Here is a 16,820-nt window from a genome sequence, read left to right as displayed (position 1 = left end):
CTATGCATATCTTTATGTGCCTACACTAGACCAGGGTTTTTCAAGCCAGACCTCAGGACACACCAAGGGAGGAGAGATGGGGGGGGGGGGGCACTTCATTGACCTTAGGTGCCATGTCACTGGTTCCCAAACCTGGTTCTGGAGGCACCCCCGCTAGTCAGGTTTTCAGCATATCCACAATTAATATTCATGAGAGAGATCTGCATGCAGTGGAGGCAGTGCACAAAGAGAAACAAGAAGTATATTCCAAGAAATAAAAGAAGCAGCTGCAGCAGAGGCTGAAAGTAATATAGTAGTTTCATCAGCAGTAAAAGAGAACAGGTCCAAATTTAGGCATTAGCATTATAGGAAACTGCTTGTGGTGCCGCAGTGTCACCACTGCAGGCATGTTTTTATCCAAGCTTGCAGCATGTTCTCTAGAGAAGTGCTGGTGACAACAGCAGCAGCAACTTCAAAAGAACATTCAGCATGGGGCCTGTGAACCCTCATGAGTTCACAGGCTGTCTGGTTCCCTGTCCACTTCTCCAGCATATGTGCTCTGTTACCATGGAAACCAGTGAGAGAGGTGGGGTGCTGCAAGGCACATAGGGCCTGTGGTGAATTTTATTATTGAAGTTGCTTCTGCAAGAACAGAACTACATGAGAGAGGAGAGGGTTCAGGGGCCTTCACCCCTGGGCTCTGGCCTGGTCCCTGGAAGCCTAGGGGCATCTGAACACAGTAAGCCCCATGGGCCAGTCCAAATTTAAATCCTCCTCCCTCCTGCTGCTGCTGACAGTTTTGTGTACCATAGGATCAGTAGAAAAGGGACTATGCTTTTTTCACAACTTTGGATTACAGAGATATAGATGTTTTCAATTTGCTATTTTTCAAATGTGTTTTTCTAAAAAAATATACCTTTTTTTAAATTGATAAATGTTTCTCATTTTTTAAAGACATAATTAGTCCATACCTGAGGCTGGCTACATAAAATAATGGTGTATGTGAGGTGGCTTGCAAGCAGTGTTATTCTTTTACCATGGGATTCAGCAACCTGTGGTGCAAGGATTCTGCAGGTTACTGAATCCCGCAGGGAATCGAGGTGCCATAAAAGGTGATCTTTCACTGCACCTTGTTGAATGTCCCCCTAACTGCATCAGAATAAGTAAATAAATATTACCTACTTCGTACATGGATGATTTAATTCTTACTTAAATCCCATCTTGTATCATATTAAAAATAATGTCAAATTTACTTGACTTGGCAACATCTATAAAGTAGAATCACCCAATAATAAATAAGTTTTCCCACCAAATCACAATTAGACTTCCACTAAGAGTATAGGATCAATCTCAACATTAACTAGTAGGAAGTACCACTGACAAACTGCCTATTCTACAAATCAGAGAAACAGACCTTCACACCTCAAAGTTCGTTGAAGACGATCCAACAGTTTTTTTTTAATTAATAAAACCTTCCCCCATCTTTCTTTCTTTTTAGTCCTAGAATAACGCTGATAAGAGTAACCTTGAGCGCAGGATATATTCAATACATACAGTACAGGACCTTTTACTAAGCAACAGCAAAAGTAACCTTAGTGCCTTTGCACAGATTTCCCCCATGCGCTAAGGCCATTTATACCACAGCTATAAAAATGGCCTTTTTCTGTTTTTGGGGGGGGAGGGGGAGGGTATTAATAGCCATGCGCTAATGTTGCCATTAGCACTCAGCCATTAAAAACATTAGCGCACATGAACTTCCTGACATCCATTTTGTAGGTGTAAGAGCTCACCAGCCATTCCTGCACTAATCAGTTAGTGCACAGTAATGTAGCTGTGCTAACTGATTAGCACAGGAACATCCACTCTGTGCACCATTTGGCACTTACCGCAGGATGTCTGAGTACAGCCATTTTAAGCTGTATTACAAGTGTATTAACACCTAACACAGCTAAGAAAAAGGACCCCTTAATGCACTTTTATTAAAAAAAAGGAAATAAATAGAAATAAATTAAAACATAAGATGATACCTTTTTTATTGGACTAACTTAATACATTTTGATTAGCTTTCAAAGGCAACCCTTTTTCTTCAGATCAGAAATGAACAAATGTTGACAAATATCAGAATATATAAGTGAAACACAAAAGAATTCCAATGACAGTCTCACAGGAAGAGGGTGGGGTGGGGTGGGTTAGATGAGAGACAGGGAAAGATGGGTGGCTCATAAGAGACTGACAAAGCAGTAGGATTTTATAGTGTATCATGGACTACAAAGCTCAGATTTTTATTAAGTCCAGTCTGGTGGGTGTCAAAACATTTCATCATTTTGACTTCAAAGGTCTTGCATTCCTGGATTGTCTTAAAATTTCCTTTTAGTATTCTTACCATCAAACAACCGTATTAAGGTGTTTTGCCTGTTTCAACTATGTTATTGAATTTTTCTATCTGGGAGGGGGGAGGCATGGAATTTGATATACCACATTACTGTGGTTACACTCAAAGCAGTTTATATGTTATATACAGGTACTTATTTTGTACCAGTGGCAATGGAGGGTTAAGTGACTTGCCCAGAGTCACCAGGAGATGCAGTGGGAATTGAACCCAGTTCACCATGATCAAAGCCTTGGCTTTTTTTTAGGGCATTCAAAGGTAGATATCAGCATGGGCTACCTTTAAGACATGTTATTTTAGCACATATCCCATTTTATGGAATAAGACCTAGTTACTAATAACCAAGGTAAACAGTTAAATAACATGAGCTAAATTTATAACTTTCCCCCGCAGACTCTGAATTGGTAACCTGTGCTACCATGATGATTACTTTGATCTTGTGCTCTGACAGAGAGTGATTACGGCAAATATTTTTAAAGAACAGAGAGAAACTATTTCTAAATCCTAAAATAAGGATCTTCCTATATATTTACAAAGAGGTTTAGGCTTTTATTTTAGAAGATTTCCCATCTGTAAATTGTAACATGTGGTGAGGACTTCATGTGTAAATAGCATTTCAGAACAAGGGCCGTTTAAATGTGAGGAAGCTTACTTCATCTAAATGTCAAGGGGGTGAGTACGGTAGAGAGAGGGAGTGTACTGGGTGGGCCTACAATACAGATGTGAATTCCCTGTCTTGCATTGGGAATCTATGTCTGTACAGCAAAGCATAGACATCAGCATTCACAACAACCCAAGGACAGTTGTAAATATGGATTTCTGGGCCTTCCTCAATCACTCTGTCTTGATGACCGTACCCCTGTGATCACCCCCCCCCCCCAACATTCAATTCACCCCCTCAATCTACCCATGGGAACCTCCCTCCAGTTAATACCCCCCTGTGACCATAGCCTCTCCTCCTAGATGGCTACAACCTTCACAGCCACAACCTCCTGAGTGAAACCTCTCACAGAATCACAACCTCTCCAAGTCAACATCCCTCCCCATCAGAGCAACAACTCCTTGATGGTAAATGCCTCTCTGAAGCCACCTCCCCCACCCACAGCACAGGACAAATTGTTTCCTCTTCTGCTTAAGGCAAATTTTAGATAGTACATGGAGGGGTAAATTTACACATCTCAGTCAAGACGTGGAGAATTCCCATAGTATTTTACAGGAGGCTCTGTAAAAATGTAGAATCTATTGTAAAGCAGATATAAGACTATATGTGTAAATCCATCCACATACAGAGGAAACAGAAAGCTGCATATAGGGAAAAATACAGGCAGGGGCGTAGCTACGGGTGGGCCTGGGTGGGCCCAGGCCCACCCAATTTCAGCCCAGGCCCGCCCAGCGCCAGCCCCAGCACCCATTGCCGGCCACTGCTGCTTTTCCTGTTGAGCAGCAGGGCCGGCGCTACAAAAAGAAGAAGCGCTAACGGCGCTAAGCACGAAAAATGTTTAAAAAAAAAAAAGCGCAGCACCGGCAGGCACTGTCTCGGCAGCCTTGAGGCATTGGCTGCTGAGGCATTGGCTGCTGGCTCGCAGGCTCCTCCCGTCTGCGGGAGGAGCCTGCGAGCCAGCAGCCAATGCCTCAGCAGCCAATGCCTCAAGGCTGCCGAGACAGTGCCTGCCGGTGCTGCGCTTTTTTTTTTTTTAAACATTTCTCGTCCTACGGTCCTTAGCACCGTTAGCGCTTCTTCTTTTTGTAGCGCCGGCCCTGCTGCTCAACAGGAAAAGCAGCAGTGGCCGGCAATGGGAGCTGGCGCTGGCATGCAGGGCGGGCCTCGTCGAAGAAAAGAGGGAAAACATGGAAGGATGGGGAGAAAGAGGGAAAACATGGAAGGATGGGGAGAAAAGAGGGAAAACAGATGGAAGGATGGCAGAGAATGAGGGAAAACTTGGAAGGATGGGTAGAAAGAGGGAAAACATGGAAGGATGGGGAGAAAAGAGGGAAAACAAATGGAAGGATGGCAGAGAAAGAGGGAAAACATGGAAGGATGGGGAGAAAGAGGGAAAACATGGAAGGATGGGGAGAAAAAGAGGGAAAACATGGAAGGATGGGGAGAAAAGAGGGAAAACAGATGGAAGGATGGCAGAGAATGAGGGAAAACATGGAAGGATGGGGAGAAAGAGGGAAAACATGGAAGGATGGGGAGAAAAGAGGGAAAACATGGAAGGATGGGGAGAAAAGAGGGAAAACAGATGGAAGGATGGCAGAGAATGAGGGAAAATGGATGGATGGGGAGAGAAAGGGGAGAGACTGGAAGGATGCAGAGAAAGGTGAGAGACTGGAAGGATGTGGAGAGAGAAGGGACACTGAACAGAAAAGGGTAGAGTGATACAGAGACACTGGTTAGAAAGAGGGAGAGAGACATTAGATGGAAGGATCAGGAGAGAGGATAGATGGATGGAAGGATGGGGAGAGAAAGAGGGAAGACGCTGGATGGAAGGGTAGGGAGAAAGAGGTGACACTGGACGGAAGGATGCAGAAAGAAAGAGGGGAGACTACTGGAAGGATGGGGAGAGAGAGGGGAGACTGGAAGGATGGGGAGAGAAAGAAGAGAGCTGCTGGATGGAAAAGGAGAGTAGTGAAAGACTGGAGAATAAGAGGAAGGGGCATGGGGAGAACAAGGGTGAGAAAAAGATGAAAAGCCATAAGTAGATGAAGGAAATTAAAGAATGGATAGTAAGAATGAATTAAATCAGGACAGAGAGAGAGAGGCAGAAAAATATTGAAGAACGCAAAGAAAAAGGAGAGAAAAATGAGAAATGGCCAGGAAACCGTGGCAGAAGAGTTAAGCGAAAACGAAGGAAAGCAGAATCTAGAGACTGGGAGCGACACAATGAGAAAAAGTAAATGGCCATACAAGAAAGGTAAAGAAAATAATTTTATTTTTAATTTAGGATAAAGTAATATGGTACCTGTGTTAATGAAGTTTCAGAGACCAATACTTCCTTCCTTAGGTCAGGCGAGGATACCGTAACAGCATTATACTGACCTGAGGCAGGAGGTTTTGGCCTCTGAAAGCTCATTGAAAAGGGTGTTAGGCTATTAAATAAATTTTCTGAAATCTGATGCACTGAAAAGCAGCACTTTACCCTGTGTGACAAATGCATCTGATTAGCGTGACTAAATTTTGTTGGGGGAGGGGGGTAGAGAGAAAATTTTGTGCCCACCCACTTTGGGTTCAGGCCCATCCAAAATTGGCAGTCTGGCTATGCCACTGATACAGAGATGCATCTTTCTAGGAAATGGGACATGGAGCATGGAGAAATCAAGATGAGCAGGTGGGGAAGTAAAATAAAAATAGTGGTAAAACCAAGAATAAGAAATAAATAGAGGCAGCAACAGATAAGGATAACTAGAGAGAGGAAGGTTAGAAAGTAAAGAGGAGAAAATGCTAAAGACAGCGGGATAAATAAATGTAGACCTGGTCCATGGGGGGGGGGGGGGGGGGTCATGTTACATCTGAAGTAAGAAAACAAATATGGGAAATATGTATTTATTAACTTTTATTTGGGTTATTAAAGAAAAGATTGGAAGAAAAGTGAAGGAGAGAGTTCAGAAAAATAGAAGGAAGCTGCCAGTAATTTTAAGAAAATCATGAACTGGGCAGCAGCTTTTCAGATGGTAGTAAAAAGAATTAGCAAAAATTGTGCTGAACAGCATTATATGCCATTTAATTATGATGCTGGAAGAACACACAGGAAAAACACATGGTTATGCTATGAGTATGTTAAAACATGGTGGAAAAATGATTGACACATTGGGATAAAAATGATAAGGACATGTGACTAGGAAAGAGATTACTAAGGCCAACAACATCTAGCAATATTCAGAGAGTGGCTGGCAGAACCAGGTTTATTTACTTATTTATTGGGATTTATTAACCGCATTTATGAAGAGATTCACCCAAGTGGTGTACAGCAGGTAAGTTTATGTTTATGTTTAATTTGGCTTAATACACTGACTTTCAAATTAAAATCAAAGTGGTTTACTGTTAAAAATTATAAAGTTGTGAAAATCAGAAAAGAATTACAAACTTGATAAAACAGGAAAGTGAAGAATAGAAGCTAAAAACTGTTGCTGTCCACAAAGCTGACCGCACCTGGCCACAGACCATGCCACCACTATCCCTCCTGAGAAAGTCTTATTAAAAAGGTCCTCAGGGAGGAGATTAACCTAGGGCTCCTTTTACTAAGCTGTGGTAAAAGGGGCCCTGTGCTAATAGAAGCAGGAGTTTTTGCAGCACACAAAGTCCCCTTTTACTGCAGCGGCTAAAAAGGTGGAAGAAAGAAAGAAATGGCCATGCAGTAAGTTTGCAATTGCTTCACAGCCATTTCAAGGGGAGCACTTACCACCACCCATTGTGTAACCCAGCGTGTGGCACTGCCCAATTACTGCAAGGTAACCCCCTGTGGTGATAATTTTGGAAAAGTTTGGCAGCACCAGAAATGTCGCTCGCTGGGGGTGGAAGTCCATAGAAGCCAACTTTTCAAAATTATTGGGGGTGCTAAGCCCAGTGGAAATAACCCCTCCCTGGACACATACACGGAATTTTCTCAATATTGGGGGGTGCTCAACCACCCACAGCACTCACAGAGTCGGCTCCTATGAGTGGAACTACTGCTGGCTGCCATGGTGGGCTGGCGATAGTTCCAGATTGCCACACAGCAAGCCAATTGCCGTGTGGTAACATTTTAGTAAAAGGGCCCCTTAGCCCCTGTTAGCAGGGAATGAAGAAAAGTGATGTGTGATAGATCCCGTGTTTTGAAAGGGAGGTAGGGTCTGGGGAAGTCTCTGGAAAATGAAACCTAAACAGCTAGGCCATTACACCAAGGCCTGGCTTCTCTGAGTATGATACAGTCAGATGTTGAAAGCCTGCTTTATTAGTTTTCATAGGCTGTTTAGTGCTCTCTTTTTAGCCAGTGAACTTTTTCTGATTGCACAGTAAGTAAAATTTGGTGAATTAAAACCTGTGTTTGGTGAATAAAGCTGTGGCTTCAACATCGACAAAAATCAAGAGCATCAGCTGTTAAATCGTTTATAGTGGTTGGGGTGAGGGTTGAATGAATGAGTAAGGTTCAAGCAGGAGAAGTGTAAGGTGTTAACATGTTATAGTAATTTGAAACCTAGCACTTACTGTTACACCCTCTGCCTCACAATAAACCTGGAGGGGACTCTTCCCCTCCGAAAAAGGAATGTGATGAAAGTTGATAGCAGGTGATCTTCTCTCCCTCTCCTGTAATGAATATAATGCTGGTTACAAACAACATATTTCAAATGGTGACCAGCTCAAAATCCTGCTTACATATATTCAGATCGATAACAAAATCTGCAGTTGAAGTATCTAACAAAAATTAGAAAATTAAATACTGTAGCGCTATGGTGATATCCATAAATTGTCTTATAAGAAGTTGGAAAAGATAGCTATTCTTGGTACTATACATCTTTCTCAGCAATCATCAATGTGTTGATAGATTATCCAGATCATACAGTTCTGGGCACAGTGTATTAATGCAGGCACATGCTGAAACGCAGCTGTGTCAGATCATATCAAAAAACTGGCTCCTGTAATATCCAAGTAAACTATCATAATTAAGTCACTGTAACAGACAATTCATAAAGGTGCAGAGGATAAACACTTTGGGGTTAATTATTTAGAGAAGTCCTGCTGACCAGATCCATATCTGGATAATATCATTGTATATCTAGACAGACAACCTTACAACCTTGGCAGAGGCTTGGCTAGGTGGGTCACCAGGGGAGCGGCCAGTCTCCCAAATTGACTTCCGATAGTGATGGCGCCTATTTTGATGTGATCTGTCACATTTAAATTAAGCGCCTATGCTCTCTGCTCCCCCTGCATCCTCACTTCTGAACCTTGGCAGTACCTGGGTAGTGATGGGGCATTCTGGAGGTAGAGCTTGAGTGGAGTCAGGAGTTAGTGACAATATTCAGTCTGCTAACTAGGTAATGATCCAGATAAAGATAGGACAGCAAAAAAGTTGTCCTAACTTCATTCAAGTAGAAATCTGGGTACCTATCTGAATATCGCCAGTACCCAGATAAGTGACAGTGGCTAACTTATTACCAAATATTCAGCCAAGATCTAGATTCCAGTGCTGAATATCCAGGAATTAAAAACTTGTGATGGCCAGCATTTAAACAAAAATGACAACCACTAGGGGATAAAAATTTGGAAGTTTGGATTTACGAACTTCTTACTTCAAGCTCTAGGATTCTGAACTCTAAGAGCTCATTTTGGTCTTTGACGTCCTGCACATCGTGTTTCAGTCGAGCTTCTTCACTTTCCATTTGCTTTATCTATAAAGCAAAAAGTAGATCATGCACTAATCATTTTTCCTATTACCTGCATTTTATATCAGAAAAAATCATTATCCCCACCTCAGGATGCCTAGTTCTCAAACTTTGCCAATTATACTATTTTCAAAACAATAAGCTACTTAAAATGTGAACAGTAGGAAATGAGGTTGATTTTTTCTCCTTTTTATTTTTCATTTTGTTAGCAGTGACCAGTCTGCTGCCTGATAAAAGTTCAAATTCCTATGGTTTCCTTGATAGTGGTGATATTAATGATGGCTTCAGAATTAGCATTTTCTGTAAGAAATTGCTCACTGCAATACTAGCATATGTGGGCATTCTACATAGACTTGTACTTATTCTTTCATTGGTCACCAACTTTTTCCCCAAAATGATAGTTTTTTAAATGTATGCTAACATATTAGTATTGATCTGCTGTGTATGTAGCAAAATGTAGGTCATACAAGAGCCTTTTTATTAAAGGGAATTAAGCCCTAATACGTGGTTATGATGGGAAAAACAGGCTACCACAAAATACGTTGAAGGACATTGTGGTATTTCGCCTGTTTGTGAACACTAACTGGCACATTAGCTATTTTAAAAATATATTTTTGGAGGGGTGCCATGGGCATAGAATGGATATGGAAGAGGTAACCAGCTAGCACAGTCACATTAGTACAAACAAACTGGCCGATTTAGCGTAAGGGCTCCCACATTAACTTTTCACAGGTACGATGCATTAATATGAGCATTAGCGCATGACCTGAAATTTAAAAAATGGAAAATGCCCTAAAAGATGTGCCATGTTAAATCTGGGCTTAGCAATGGGAAAGTTCCATGTTAGAATGTGCTATGCCGAGATTTCAGTCCACTTTAGTAAAAGGGCCCCATAATTATTATCAATGATTTCTATCATCTGTGCCTGACTGTATTTTAAATTCAGTTTTCTTATTTATTCATAAGATATCAGTAAGATATCCAGAAAGATTGTATGGTACTTATGGGCTTATTTTTGAAGGAGAAGGACGCCCATCTTTCGACACAAATTGGAAGATGGGCGTCCTTCTCACAGGGTCTTCCAAATCGGTATAATTGAAAGCTGATTTTGGATGTCCCGAACTGCTTTCCGTCGCAGGGACAGCCAAAGTTCAAGCGGGCGTATCGGAGGCGTAGCAATAGCGGGACATGGGTGGGACTAACACATGGACGTCCTCGACCCATAATGGAAAAAAAAAGGGCGTCCCTGACGAGCACTTGGACGACTTTACCTGGTCCTGTTTTTCTTACGACCAAGGCACAAAAAGGTGGCCAAAATGACCAGATGACCACCGGAGAAAATCGGGCATCACCTTCTCTTACTCCCCCGGTGGTTACTAACCCCCTCCCACCCTCAAAAAATATCTTTCAAAATATTGATTGCCAGCCTCAGATGTCATACCCAGGTCCATCACAGCAGTATGCAGGTCCCTGGAGCAGTTTTAGTGGGTGCAGTGCATTTCAGGCAGGCGGACACAGGCCCATCCCCCTCCCTACCTGTTATGTTTGTGGAGGAAACAGCGAGCCCTCCAAAACCCATCACAAACACACTGTACCCACATCTAGGTGCCCCCCTTCACCCGTAAGAGCTATGGTAGTGGTGTACAGTTGTGGGTAGTGGGTTTTGGGGGGCTCAGCACACAAGGTAAGGGAGCTATGTTCCTGAGAACAATTTCTGAAGTCTACTGCAGTGCCCCCTAGGGAGCCTGGTTGGTGTCCTGGCATGTCAGGGGGACCAGTGCACTACAAATCCTGGCTCCTCCCATGACCAAAGGGCTTGCATTTTGTCATTTCTGAGATGGGCGTCCTTGGTTTCCATTATCGCCGAAAATCAGAAACGATCAAGTTTAGGGACGACCATCTCTAAGGACGACCAAAATTTCAAGATTTGGGCGTCCCTGACTGTATTATCGAAATGAAAGATGGAAGTCCATTTTGTTTCGATAATAGGGGTTTCCCCACCCTCCATCGGGATGTTTTGCGAGGATGTCCTTAACAAATCCCTTTCGATTATGCCCCTCTTAAACTCTCTTCATTGGGCCCTTTTACCAAGCTGTGGTAAAAAGGGCCCTGCGGTAGTGGCAGTGGCCATTTTTGCCGTATGCTGAGGTCCTTTTTACTGTGTGACCATGTGGGGGGGATCACTTACCACCACCCAGTCAGGTGGCAGTAAGGGCTCCCACACTAACCTGGCAGTAACCAGGAAGCACATGGTGCTGCTCTATTACTGCCGGGTTAGCGTCTATGGAAATATTTTGAATATTTCTGCTAGCACAGGAAATGGCACACACTGGGGCTGAAACTACCACCGGTGCCCATCCGCTTTGAGTATGTTGCAATTACTCCCTGGTTAGGTAACTTACAACCTCGCTTAAAACCTCACTCTCACTCTAAATATAAAAACCAATAACTGAAACACAAGTTTTTAGACAGAGCATTGTTATCAACACAATTGCCACAAACCTTATTTACAATAGCCTACCTACCTGAAACTTTAATACAAAGAGTATTTATAGTTCTTCAGGTAGTACCTTTTCTACGAGTTCTTGATTTCTTCGATATAATGCCTGTTTTTCTTCGATCCACTTCATATCCTTAAAAAAAAAACATAGTTGATGCTGGTATATGCAGTCTCAAAACAGCATAATGTAGGACAGCTTTTCCCTACAATTTAATGAATACATTATTGTAATAGCCAAGATTGTTGACTATTGGCCAATGAATTGGCATCCATTTTTTTCTGATAAAATAACTAAAATCAGATCACTAATACCACCAAATCTCGATAAGATGGTAGATTTTTCGATGCAAGCTGGGTCTGGCAATCTGACTTACTGACAAATTATGGTCCTCTTTATTGCCAGCTGATGAAAATCAGGTTAGACCTTTATTAGAAAAAATATCTTCCTCATTGTGTTTTTCTAAGGTTGTAGACGGCAATTTATTTAAGGTTGTAGACGGCTATTATACACGCAGCTTGTATGCATGTATGAAGCTGTCTTTGGCATGCGCAGAGCAGCCACGCATAATGCTTGGCTGCTCTGCACTGGTCTCCCCTCCTTAGGAAGGAAATCACCTGCAAATGAGCTAACAGCGAGCAGCTCATTTGCATGCAATTTCCTTCATGCATGCCCGTTCCTTTCCAAATCGCTAAGGGATTGGTAAGGGAAGGGCTTTTTCCGTTCAGTTAGTGCATCTGGCTGAAGGTAAGGGAGCTATGTTCCTGGGAGCAATTTCTGAAGTCCACTGCAGTGCCCCCTAGGGTGCTCGGTTGGTGTCCTGGCTTGTCAGGGGGACCAGTGCACTTTGAATGCTGGCTCCTTCCATGACCAAATAACTTGGATTTGGTTGTTTCTGAGATGGGTGTCCTCGCTTTCCATTGTCGCTGAAAATCAGAAACGACCAAGTCCTGGAGACGACCATCTCTGTTGGGGACGACCATCTCTAAGGTCGACCTAAATTTGCTGATTTGGGCGTCCCCGACCGTATTATCGAAATGAAAGATAGCCGCCCATCTTGTTTTGATAATATGGGTTTCCCCGCCCCTTGCTGGAGCCATCCTGCGAGGACGTCCCCAGGAAAACATGGGCGTCCCTTTCAATTATGCCCCTCATAATCATTCCCCTGATACGTGACCAGATATTAGCAAGGAAACTTTAAAAGAAAGTTCTCCAAATTAAAATTGTTCAGGACTTCAGAGAAAGAAAAGATTTCCATTATAATTGCATTACTCTAACCACATCAGGGAAGATTTCAATTTTTCAACCACAAAACAGGTCTTTCTCTTTAAAATACATTTTCAAAATCAAAATCTTATCTTTCAAGTTAGTAAAAGAGATCATCAGGGTTGCCCCTGTCATCATATTGGAGGAACTCTTGAGAAAGCCTGACAAATGTAGGCTTTCTGGGGAAAGTATCTCATTTCTCTTCGGACTCATTTACTAGACCAATTTTATTATAAATATGATAGTTAGAAACCAATATCTCATCATACATAGGGATTTTCAAAATCTTTTAACAAATACTGAGATAAGTTAATTATATCAAACAAAATGCAGATAATAAGCGAGTTCTAGAAAATTAAAAACAAAGATTTCTAACATGTACAAAATTTTTTAGTACTTCAACTTTATAGTGAAATTAAAGCAACTAAGATTCCATTTTCTGAACATGCTTCTTGACATTAGTACGTTTGAATTCCAACTCTTGAAGCTTAACAACTGTTTCTTGGGTTAAGTTACAAAATTGATTCAAAGTCCTTTACATTTTAGACTCAGTCCTTTCCACAACCATCATGTGAGCCACAAACCAACTCAGAAAAGGTCTCAGCAAGAAGCAAAAAAAAAAGGAACAAACTTGGGTATAGTACATGTGATGGCTTTCAGCAGAAGGAATCAAATCAGCCATTCTCTCCTCAGTGGGAGTAGCAGAATTACCCAAAGAAGTAGTAAAAATAAATAAGTAATGTGATTCCACGAGGGGTAAGAAAGATCATTTCAATGGGAGATTCCTTCTTATGAAGAAACTATTTGAGCACTTCCCCTAGGGGCAGCAGTACAAGTCATAGACATAACAACTTATTTAGCTGTAACTTTCCTCTTACACAGGAAGACAGATATCCAATAACCTTACCCATCAAATTCTACTCCAGTCACTCCAACAATTCTCCTGCAGTGTTTTATAATACTCCTCTGCCAAAGAGGCATTCACCTTTAATCATGCCCCTTTGGATGTGTGCCTGCAACCATTTGCCACAGTGCAACCGGTGCTTTATAAGGCTCTTCCAGCACACATTGCTGATGTTATATCTTCCAGAGTGCCCTTGACATCTGCACACTGACTCCCACAGGAAGAATGATGGCAACAGGCTCCCAGGCAATAAATGCACTCCTTAGACGCTCCTCACACCAAGACATCTAACCAAATCTTCCCTCGATTCCATTCTCCACCAAGTTGACTGACACTTTATAGGGTTCTTCTGGTGCATATTACTGAGGTTATTTTGAGAACTCCTCATACCTTCATACTGATTCCTGCAGGTAGGGTGATGATGAAAGACCCCCCAGGCAGCAAGAGGGTAATTCTATAAAGAGGCACCTATTTGGAGCCTATTCTATGAAAGAAATAGGCACTTATTTTCCTTTATGGAATACCAGTGTTACAGGTTCTAAACCCCCAGATTCTATATAGTGCAACTTTTATTTTTACATTTGTGCCCCACGCTTTCCCACTCATGGCAGGCTCAATGTGGCTTACATATTGTATACAGGTACTTATTTGTACCTGAGGCAATAGAGGGTTAAGTGACTTGCCCAGAGTCACAAGGAACTGCCTGTGCCTGAAGTGGGAATTGAACTCAGTTCCTCAGTTCCCCAGGACAAAAGTCCACCACCCTAATCACTAGGCCACTCCTCCACTCCACTTAAATTGCACACACATATCTGGTCATATTCTGGATTTACACTGCCATCTACACTTCTCCATTGAGAATTCTGACCATTTAATCACTATATCTGAAGTCTTTTGTGTAGAGTACGCTGTTCACCTGCCTGTATCCCACCAGTGCTGAATATCATTGTTAACTGGATAAAGTTTTGTTGTTTCCCCAGAAATGCCTCCAAAACCACCTGTTTTTATCTAATTAAAATTTGTCACCAGGTAGTTAATTGACATGATAACATGTATCTAGTGAACAGGAACAATAGTCTAATCTAGGGTTTTCTTCAGATAACTTCAAAAGTTAGCTGGACAAACACATTGAACATCTACTCCACTGTTGGCAAATGTAATCCTTTTAGAACAGAAGTACTATGTTTACAATATTTTGTGGATGTCTTAAGTCATTTTGCAATACCTGGAGTTTTACACATGCATGTCTGGGAAATATCACCATGCAGTCTTACCTGGATGCCACAAAGGGTGGAATAACTTCTAGGGATGGGAAGCCAGAATATTTTCACTTTGTGTCGTTTTCCATGCCATTTCTGGGAATGGTCATTTTATTCATTCTTGTTTGACAATTTGTTCATCAAGGGAGCAAACTCGTTGAGTGCATACTCTTCTGAAGGAAGGTGCACCATATGTAAAAAGGGCTTGCTGTTCTGAAAAAGTGCATACTATCCCCCAGATTCTATATAGCATGCCTAGAGATCCATGCCAAAATCCAAGCATATTCTATAACAATGTGCATCTTAATTGGCTTAACAAGCTAATCAGTGTTGATAACTGCACTTAAAATGCAATAATGAGCACTAATTGGCAATAATTAGAATTTACATGCACAACTCGTTAAGCGCATTCTGTAACGCAGTACGCCTAACTTCTAATGTGCGAAGGCAAAAAGGGGCATGGGTATAGGTAGGGAAATGAGCATTTCGTAGGCATTCCAAAATTTACACATGTAGTTATAGAATGTGGCCCAGTGTGCCTAAATCAACGTGCCGGGATTTATGCCACATTTTTGTTGGTGTAAATGGAGGTGTATAGTTTTAGGTGCTGAGATATCTATGTGTATTCTATATACTGCACCTAAATCTAGGTGCCACTTATAGAATACACTTAGTCTGCCCTGATTTCTGTGCTGATTTTTTAGGTGCCAAATAAAGAATCTCCCTCCCAAATCCTTCACCGAGGAGGATTTGGGGGGGACACCGGTGCCGGAAAGAATATTTGAAGCGGGGGAGTCGGAGAAACTAAACAAATTCTCTGTAACCTTGGAGGATGTAATGGGTCAGTTCAGCAAGCTGAAGAGTAGTAAATCACCGGGACCTGATGGTATTCATCCCAGAGTATTAATAGAACTAAAAAATGAACTTGCGGAGCTACTGTTAGAAATATGCAATCTGTCCCTAAAATCGAGTGTAGTACCGGAAGACTGGAGGGTAGCCAATGTTACTCCGATTTTTAAGAAGGGTTCCAGAGGAGATCCGGGAAATTATAGACCGGTGAGTCTGACGTCGGTGCCGGGCAAGATGGTGGAGGCTATTATTAAGAATAAAATTGCAGAGCATATACAAAAACATGGACTGATGAGACAAAGTCAGCACGGATTTAGTGAAGGGAAGTCTTGCCTCACCAATCTAATGCATTTTTTTGAGGGGGTAAGCAAACATGTGGACAATGGGGAGCCGGTTGATATTGTATATCTGGATTTTCAGAAGGCGTTTGACAAAGTGCCGCACGAAAGACTCCTGAAGAAATTGCTGAGTCATGGAATCGGAGGTAGGGTATTATTATGGATTAAGAACTGGTTGAAAGATAGGAAGCAGAGAGTAGGATTGCGTGGCCAGTATTCTCAGTGGAGGAGGGTAGTTAGTGGGGTCCCGCAGGGGTCTGTGCTGGGTCCGTTGCTTTTTAATGTATTTATAAATGACCTAGAGATGGGAATAACTAGTGAGGTAATTAAATTGAGGTAAATAAAATGACCTAGAGATGGGAATAACTAGTGAGGTAATTAAATTCGCCGATGACACAAAATTATTCAGGGTCGTCAAGTCGCAGGAGGAATGTGAACGATTACAGGAGGACCTTGCGAGACTGGGAGAATGGGCGTGCAAGTGGCAGATGAAGTTCAATGTTGACAAGTGCAAAGTGATGCATGTGGGTAAGAGGAACCCGAATTATAGCTACGTCTTGCAAGGTTCCGCGTTAGGAGTTACGGATCAAGAAAGGGATCTGGGTGTCGTCGTCGATGATACGCTGAAACCTTCTGCTCAGTGTGCTGCTGCGGCTAGGAAAGCGAATAGAATGTTGGGTGTTATTAGGAAGGGTATGGAGTCCAGGTGTGCGGATGTTATAATGCCGTTGTATCGCTCCATGGTGCGACCGCACCTGGAGTATTGTGTTCAGTACTGGTCTCCGTATCTCAAAAAAGATATAGTAGAATTGGAAAAGGTACAGCGAAGGGCGACGAAAATGATAGTGGGGATGGGACGACTTTCCTATGAAGAGAGGCTGAGAAGGCTAGGGCTTTTCAGCTTGGAGAAGAGACGGCTGAGGGGAGATATGATAGAAGTGTATAAAATAATGAGTGGAATGGATCGGGTGGATG

At 42.2% G+C, this 16,820-nt stretch overlaps 1 protein-coding gene across 9 annotated transcripts in view; it reads right to left on the bottom strand.

Moving 5' to 3' along the window:
* JAKMIP3 (Janus kinase and microtubule interacting protein 3) overlaps positions 1-16,820 on the bottom strand; it is a 215,414-nt gene that overhangs the window by 28,495 nt on the left and 170,099 nt on the right. For all 9 annotated transcript variants that reach the window (XM_030202974.1, XM_030202976.1, XM_030202975.1 and 6 more), the window contains exons 13-15: positions 11,302-11,364; positions 8,639-8,737; positions 7,554-7,652 (exon numbers count right to left, since the gene is read on the bottom strand). In XM_030202974.1, coding sequence (XP_030058834.1) covers positions 7,554-7,652; positions 8,639-8,737; positions 11,302-11,364 — 261 coding nt within the window. The remainder of the gene's footprint in view (positions 1-7,553; positions 7,653-8,638; positions 8,738-11,301; positions 11,365-16,820) is intronic.

The sequence above is a fragment of the Microcaecilia unicolor genome, chromosome 5, assembly GCF_901765095.1.
Source record: "Microcaecilia unicolor chromosome 5, aMicUni1.1, whole genome shotgun sequence".
NCBI lineage: Eukaryota > Metazoa > Chordata > Amphibia > Gymnophiona > Siphonopidae > Microcaecilia > Microcaecilia unicolor.
Note: the sequence above shows the minus strand (reverse complement) of the source record. Positions and strands in the feature narration are given on the sequence as shown.